At 34.9% G+C, this 9,253-nt stretch overlaps 1 protein-coding gene across 1 annotated transcript in view; it reads right to left on the bottom strand.

Moving 5' to 3' along the window:
* Positions 1-5,882: 5,882 nt before the first annotated feature.
* LOC110442853 (protein DD3-3-like) overlaps positions 5,883-9,253 on the bottom strand; it is a gene marked incomplete at its 5' end in the record, with an annotated part of 20,574 nt that continues 17,203 nt past the window's right edge. The window contains 2 exons of the mRNA XM_021486682.1: positions 5,883-7,124; positions 8,910-9,027. Coding sequence (XP_021342357.1) covers positions 6,732-7,124; positions 8,910-9,027 — 511 coding nt within the window. The remainder of the gene's footprint in view (positions 7,125-8,909; positions 9,028-9,253) is intronic.

Raw genomic sequence — 9,253 nt, forward strand, 5'->3', positions numbered from 1 at the left:
TATCAACACTGACCTTTGTGTGGTCATTTAAACTTTTACATGATGTCCATCTGGATGGATGACCTTGTGTCTGAATGACCACAGATACTGACTATAATTATGGTATAATGTCCTACAGTTAACAAGACAGAGAAAGTGACCCATCGACAAAGCGATCTAGGAAAGTATAAATGATCACTTTCAATGAATCGTTTTAACGCAGTATTTGTAAACTCGATCGAGCCTCAATCCTACCTCAATCGAACCTCAATCTTACCTCAATCCTACCTCAATCAAACCTCAATCTTACCTCCATCGAACCTCAATCTTACCTCAATCCTACCTCCATCGAAACTCAATCCTACCTCAATTGTGTCTCAAACTTACCTCCATCGAACCTCAATCTAACCTCAATCCTACCTCAATATTACCTCCATTGAACCTCAATCTTACCTCAATCCTACCTCCATCGAACCTCAATCTTACCTCAATCCTACCTCAATCGTGTCTCAATCTTACCTCAATCCTACCTCAGTCCTACCTCAATATTGAGACTGGATTGAGGTTGAGTACCCTTATTTTACATCTACTACAACCATCCCCTCCTATCTACTTCAGTTTTAGAGAACGTAAATTAAATATTATACATACTAAACTGAGGCACAATTGTAGTTCCCTTCTTGTCGAAAGTCCATTTTGCATATGTGGACATCCACGTGAGAATGCCTTTCACTTTTTCTTTGGGTGTCAACTTTTTAGCAATGAAAGGCGTATTTTGTTTCAAAATTTGAATCCCTTAGGTATAGATTTAAATTTAGAGATTCTTTTGTTAGGCAGTTCAGATCTTTCGGTGGACATTAACTCTTACGTTTTTAGACATGTGCATCACTTCATCAAATCCAGCAAAAGATTTTGAACGGTGCTTTTTTAAAGTTGTGTATTTCTACTTCATGTTTGTGCCTATTATCATTGTTGACATGTAATTGTAAATGTATGACGGGAGAAGGCTGTGATAAGTTGTAATAACCTGTGCCCAATCCCTTGTTCAATTGTATTGGCAATAAATATGTTTAAAGTAAAAAAGTTTAAATGGTTGAATCGGTTGGACCAGAGTTATTTATGAAATAAGGACGGACCCAGTAATCTGATGCTGCTTTCAGGCGAGCCTCGACATTTTTAATTTTGCAGGTCCGTTAGGATTTTTACCCAAAAATGTTACATTTAAAAACGGACGTACCGGTTGTTCAGCATAAAAGAACATACCCCAAATGTCATCCCTAGACCACAGAGGAATCGTTCCTTGGGTTCCTTGACCAAAGACCCTTACATGCATGGCCACACAAGACTCCTTAACCACACAAAGACACTTTTTGACCACATAAAAGGTCTTATATGACCACTTAACTTTCTTTGGTGCCTTTATTAAATGGTAGTAGTTTCTTGATGAATTGATTACATATTTCTCCTGGAAGTTGGAATTTAAAATTCTATAAAATTCGTACAGGGTTAAAAAAAAAAAAAAACATATTTGTATTTTTTCATGAAATTTTATAGCCGAACCAGCAGCAGTAAATGAGTAGACAAATGACAGGATGTATATATGTGTGTATACCAACTGTAAACAAAATACGACAAACAAATGATAATAATATCACAGAAGCAATCTCATTTCAGAATTAGTAATTTGGTTAAGGGAAAGAAAACATGGAAACAGTAACATAAATGAACAAACTAAATAAAATAACAAACTTAAAACGAACAAAAAGATGAAAAAAGATGAAACAATCATCACAATACAAGCACAGCTTGTAAGGATCTATGAACCATAAATAAGGGGAAAGTATCTTAAGTCCTTAATTATATCTTAAGCATTTTACCAAAACTCAGTGTGTATTTTCCCTTCCTGACAGCATAGGTCAGACATTTTAAAATAAACAAGAACCAGTCCTCAAGGAGACTTTAAAGAACTAGCACTATACAGCTTTTCATGATTTGCTTAAGACCATAATTATACCTCAACACACCTTCTCCTTGCAAGTCTTTAAGGTAAAAAGTACCATCCTGAACACTTTTATGAAACATTTGTAAAGTATTTTCACATAAGTACTCAAAACCAAACAAAAATACACAGAAATCCCAGACTTTTTCACTACCAATCCTATACTTTGCAAATGTTTCTATCTGTGAATTTAAATTCTAGTGTCAAAACGAAATTATGAGATGAATGCCTTGCCAAGGGAAGTAACTCCTTGAGGTTGCTTTATCTTTCACATTCAAGGGAGAATACTCCAAGAAAAAAAATAGCACTTTTTAAATGTGACTTGTACAGTGGTACTGATTACCTTAAGTGACATAATATATAGTGATAATGCTGATGTGTAGAAAATCTCATCAATGGCAACTAACAAAACATGACTGTAAATATGAATTAATATCAATAGTAATTGCCCATTGTTATAACATCAAATTTGTGTTCTTTCGCAAAAGAAAAAGGGCATACACCCGAGCTGGTGTCAGTTCACCTAAAGGTCACCTGTGTATTCACACACACAACTTAATGGTCCTTATGAATCACCATCTAAACCTGATACATGCTAGCACACATACTGATTCAATGGCGAACTTTTATACTTCACAAACTTGGACCGTGGTGAATATGGGTGAAAAATAGTCCAGAAATGGAGAAAAATGTCAAAAAGTTTGTAATGTATTTTTCAGTTTTGGCTCTACTGCGTCAATGTTGTATCGCCATTGTACTTCCATATAAAATATTTTTTCTTTCATAGGGCTATGACGTCATGTATATGGGATCAATGACATTTCTATGCTCCTCCTCTCGCCTTGCTTCAAGTGAGGCAAGCAAACATATAGGTGTTGTAAGGATGTTTCACAGGCTCTTCAATACTGTATGTACAAGGAACAACTATATTTAGATCACAAAAAAACTCAAAATTGAGAATGAAAATATGCATATTAAGGGCTTTCCACCCCTCGTAATACACATGTTTTTCTTGTCGTATTATCTTGTCGTCATTTCCGTATTGCGTATCGCGCATTCCATTACCGTAGTGTAAATTATAGAAACACCGGGTAAACAATAGTACACGTGCGTGACGATGATATGTCAACACCCGATATCGAGACTTAACTTGGAAATGTGTTATCACACGTACTTCAGAAATAAAGCTTATGATACAAAGACATTGATTAACTCACGGCCAACACTGACATATGATCAGACGACTTCAAGAAGGTTGTATATGAATAGCATGGAATGCCGACTGATGTGTTTTGTTTACCAACCTCAGTACGTATCCCGTGCTAACAGTAGTTCACAAGCTCTTGGTCGCTACAACTTTTGTTGTCGAGCGATTTACACTCTGTCAGATAAATCGGTTCACAATGGCAATTACAATAACTCTGTGAAAATAGTGGTTTGTAAAATATCAAGATTCCTATAAAATGCAAGTGCATGTGAGTGCACGTAATAACGGCATACCATGCGATAGCCTATGGTTACATATATGTACCTGACATGTTAATATACCATGCGTAAACAGGCTATGGAATGATGTCCAAAGTGTACATGATTGAGAGTAATTTTGTTCCATAAAAGAACAGTAAATTGACAAATAAATATAGTAAGTTAATTCATTTCTGTCGTTTTTGTGTAGTAAAGAAAATAAGTGTCATTGTATAAATTCTATCCCTCTGCAAAAAGTTTCGATTTTTTTCAAGGTAGACAACTCTCATCAGGATCAAAATAATTGTAAAATGTAAAATAAATTAATTATAAAGACTTTGTGTGTATTTGGTTCAATTTTTCTCTCTTTTTGTATGAAACTATGTGTCCTGTTTGCTTTTGGCTTGTATTTAGTAACTTTTATCCATATAGTTTGAAAAAAAAATGCTTTTTGTAACATGTTGTAGATATTTTATGATAAATAAAATATTTGTAGGGTTGTGAGCAATGTTTCTTTCCATTATTTTATTGTTGTTATAGTTTTGAACAATGTCACACGCTCAAACAATGTGAAAGAATTGAATTTGTCAAAAATCATTTTTTCGGAATGCTTAGATTTTCATAAAATCATCTCTACATAGTGACATAACCATCATGTGAAACTTTCATTGAATTCTGCTGGCTAATTGCGAAAGGGTGGAGCCTCCTTAAACAGGATATTTTCAATGTTCATGCCAGTTTGAACGAAAGAAAGTTTCCAAATGTATAATTTATGAAGCCCTGTGCTTCATGCAGGGAAGATCTAAGTAGGTGAGTTGACTTACTGGCAGTAACATTGAAAGATGCTGTAAAATACTTCTATCACAAGCACATGTAATATAACAACCTGAACGCATCTAAAAAAATATTTGCAATAATGTGACCATACCAAGACGTCGGGTTGACCATACTGGGACGTCAGGGTGACCATACTGAGCAGTCAGGGTGACCATACCAAGATGCCAGGGTGAGCATACTGTGATGTGGGGGTGAGCATACTGCGACGTCGGGGTGACCATACCAAGATGCCAGGGTGAGCATACTGTGATGTGGGGGTGACCATACTGTGATGTGGGGGTGAGCATACTGCGACGTCGGGTTGACCATACTGAGACGCTGGGTTTTGTTCTGTACATACTTAACTATGAAGATGATAAACAATTCAATACCTCAGGTAAGTTTGATCTACTTCATTAATGAGAATATTACACCACTTTCTCTCTTTGCATACAAATATGAAAACATATACATTTTACACAATGCCTACTCCCACAAAAACAGAAGTATTTTTCTTTCTCTCCACTATTATAAAGCAGATAGCAAAGTATATTATAAAACAAAAACAAATCCATCAACATTTTCTTAATAATCCCTGATTTTTATAGACAATTCAGCCATAGTACAAACATTACTAAAATAGTGACAAGAAAAGGTCACTTGGAATGTGATTAAAAAAATTGGTATAACTGATATGATGTTGTATTCAAAGACAGTGACAGGGTTATCTTCTAAAAGGTGGGGCTATGACATGGCGTAGGCATAGATATATGTCACTTAAGGTTATATGCTACCTTATACATTATACCTGTTATTTGTATTAGAGTTATCACCCTAAAGCATACATGCTAAATTTGTTATTTTTGTAAGAGTTATGCCCCTTAAGGTTTATGTCATACTTAAATTTAATTATAGGAGTTTACACTTGGCACTATACACTTTACTAATCATACCTATGATTCTTGATTTGTACAAAGAATTATCTCCCTTCACAAAATATCTGCTAACCATACCTCAAATTTGCACTTACAGCTATTTCCCTTGCAGAGATATTTGATTAAAAGGTATTAAAAGTGTAACTCCTTATCTGGGAAATGGAATAATTACCACCGCACTGTAAACAAATTTGTAATTAGTTTCAAATAACTTTACGATAATATTAAAGCTTTCAAACCAAAGGACAGGAAGTAAACCTGCCCTAGAATACTTCATGTCCAGCTTACAACAATCATCTATATATAGCTACATTTTATATACAGAATGGCACATCATTAAAGCTCAAACCTAAACTATCTATTGAATTTAAAAAATAATCATCAACCACCAATGGCATATACAACTTCAAGCACCCAACAACCTGTTGTATCTGACTAGACCGAAAAATGTAGGAAAAATAAAAACAAAAATCCTTCAATACGTTTTCAAGACCTGATTATTGCAATAATATAGCTATTATTGGCTACCATAAGCTTACATAACCAAAAACTCAGTTCCAATTGAAGCCTGTACAGCCAATTATTTGTACCTGTATTATCTTAAATCTCTCAACATAAATACCATTTAAAATATTTAGAATATTATACTTTTACAATCTTAAATCTAAATTTGATCATGGGAATCCAACTCAATGTCTAATATGATACCTGTATCAAACAACCTTTAAAATATTTTACTAAGGTCAGTGATTGTTTTCCTTTTCCTCAAAAGCACACACTCTCTCTCTCTCTCTCTCTCTCTCTCTTAAATACTGCCATTTATACTACCATTCATGTAACTTCTTATAGAAAACCTTTTATCATTATAAGGCCAGATTTTGGCAATTCTAAAATACAAAATGCACAAAGTTCATTAATATGAACATGAGTATTTTACTGGAAGTATATTTTAAACACACATCTTTTGATTTGGAAACTCAATTACTTATCATATACTCAGGGTGCTTAACATTCTAATAACACCATTTGACATAAATTGTTATGAGACAAATTTCAACCATTGTGACCTCATTAGGACAAAATGATGTTTTACATTTATGACAAAGGTGAAAATCTGTTGATGATTTTCATTTTTTTTTTAATCTTAATTAATATATTCAAAGTTTGCAATTAAACATGATTAAATCAAGTATTTGATAAAGATAAAAAAATAAAATATTATTCTTGTTTCATCCAACTTTTATAAAACTGGCTAAAAGCTCATTTTATAAAAATCACTTGTGACCTTGTTTGAGGTACTCTAAAAGATCATCTGCCATTTGTCCAAATTATCAATGCTGAAAATATCAAATATCACTTAATTATTTGGAAAGAATTCTTTATAACGAAGAAAGTGAAAATAATATGTTCCCGTGACATAATGGTTTCAGAAACCAAAATGCCACACAAAACAAAATTTGGTTTGGTATTCTAAAACAGCAATTTAGCATGTGTTATTGGGACTAGAAAAAATGATATTTCACTCCTATCTAAGATAATCAAACCTTCTCCTGCAAGGAGCGTTCCATGTATTTTGTTGACTTTTTGAGCGCTATCCATCGCTCCGGGTTTCGTTTGAAGTATATGACCAGGCCTACTATGATGATGACCACGGCGACACAGGCCACAACAATACCTATGATTGGTCCGTAGTTACTATGGGAACGCACCACAAATACACCCCCTCTGTTGGTCTTCAGCGTCAACCTCTCACCCTCAATGTTAGCATCGACCTTGACCCATGTCCCAAGCGCGTCCTCAGATGACCGATAGGCCTCCGGGTTGTACGCATCCTCATCAACCATCATAGTGACAGTGATTTTCTGGGCGTCGTCTGTCAGCTGATATTCTGGTGACAACAGTAGAAAGTCGCTGGCATATTCATCACCATACTGAAAACAAAAATTCAGGTCAGTTTTTTGTGAAGTTTAGGATTTTTTCCCCAAAACATGTTGTGTAGTTTAGGATTTTTTTCCAAAAGCATGTTGTGTAGTTTAGGATTTTTTCCAAAAGCATGAAATACATTAAGTCCATTCAAAATTTTCAAACGATTATCTGGGACATAATTTTCGAAGGAAGACAAGTGACCACCACAGTTTATACAAGCAAGTAGATCTTATCAGTTGCAATACCATAAGATGCCTTTGTGAAGCATAGTCAGTGATTCAAAAAACTTTCATTAATTGTCTAATTGTCTATAACTATGACTTTCATTGCAGTGTGTTGGTTCTTATGTTGGTTAACCCTTTTACCACTGTAGACCATAATGGACTCAACCAGATCACTGCATGGTAGAGTTTACTAAAGTTACATAGGGGTGAAAGGGTGAACTCTTTCCGTACTGCAAATCCGGTCCGGATTCCATACCGGATGTCCTTACTAGACTTGCTCCCGCACAGATAACAAAATGGCGCATTGTCAATGTTCTTTTTAGACAAGGTGTAATTACTGCAAGAATTAAACGGGTAACCATTAACAAATATCGTTGTTGTTTCATGCTGTTGTTTATAAACTCACACCTTTTCATTTTTGCAGCATAATGACTAACTGGCAGCTAAATATGACTGAGAAATCAACATATGTTCGGCAACAAGCGATACGAAACCTTGTTTTCAAAACAGCGTTGTAGTGGAGGTTCCTAATGTTTTTTCTAATAACAAGTAAATAATTGCATTAAGACTTATATTAAAATATTCATATTTACTTCCATCAGTCTAAATAAATATTTGGTGATGAATTTATGAGTGTTCATATCAAATTAAGTTGCCGCAATATTTTTTATAACTGAAACACCAAATACGAACATATTGCAGCAGATTCGAAAAATAATAGGTAACAAAATATAAATTATGTACTTTGTACCTATAAAAATATTTCTTTCTAACTAATGGGTGCTGATTTTAGCGACAAAAAATTGTATTACATGATTGTCGTGTGCCATAACTAGCTAAACATCAGACAAGTTCAAAGTTTCTTGTCGTGTGTACACGACAACGGGGGTGAGACGGCCTATTATTTTGTCGTCTGTACACGACAACGGGGACCAGGATGACATATTGTTGTCGTATATGCACGACAACGGTACTGAAAGAGTTGAACCTTTTATACAAAATATAAGGTACATGATTTGATATCTAATTTGGAAATGGTTCAGTATTCTCGGCTGTCCATCACTCAAGGTATGACCAAAAGAGTTGTAATAATTTAACTATGGCCAATATTTTTGTATACATCATAATTTATAAGCATTCATTTACAAGTACAGTCTGGCCAAAAAGGTTAAATCTGGATAAAAACTTAATTCTCTGCATGGTATATGGTAAATAGTGTTGGGTCTGTATGCTAACTAACCCCTTGTTGATGTACATGGTATATGGTAAATAGTGTTGGTTCTGTGCTAACTAACCCCTTGTTAATGTACATGGTATGAGCTGAGCTATTGAGTCTGCATACGACAGTTAACCTGTCTAATCTGACCCTGATTGTTCCAACATCCTGTCTAATCCAACATAAAGCTGTAATCCCATTTTGTGTGAAAACTAACAACTAAGACCTGTGTAATCAGACATCTTGTTTAATCTAATTCAGCTTAGACAGGTAAACCTGAGTAAAATGACATACCAATTAGGATGTAATATTAGACAGGTTACACAGCACCTAAAAAGCCTCTCATTTACCTGTATGGTATGACCAGTACTGCTAAGCCTATTCTCTCCCTGGGTTCTCGTCCATTCTGTCAGTCTCAGTTTCTGGAGCCCTGTAAATGCCCCTTGCTCAATATTCACTGCAGCTTTTCTGTAAAAAAACAATTATTACATTTTTACTTAGTGAAATATCACAAAACTTATATCTTCACTGCAGTATGGATATATACAAAAAGGTATATCTTCACATGTGATGACAGAATGATTTGCAGGCAAATACTATATAACCTGATATCTGTTGATGGAAGTTTAGGGATAGAGGGGGGATGTGGAGGAGGATAGAGGGGGGATGTGGAGGAGGATAGAGGGGGGATGTG

The sequence above is a fragment of the Mizuhopecten yessoensis genome, unplaced genomic scaffold (assembly GCF_002113885.1).
Source record: "Mizuhopecten yessoensis strain PY_sf001 unplaced genomic scaffold, ASM211388v2 scaffold716305, whole genome shotgun sequence".
NCBI classification, from domain to species: domain Eukaryota; kingdom Metazoa; phylum Mollusca; class Bivalvia; order Pectinida; family Pectinidae; genus Mizuhopecten; species Mizuhopecten yessoensis.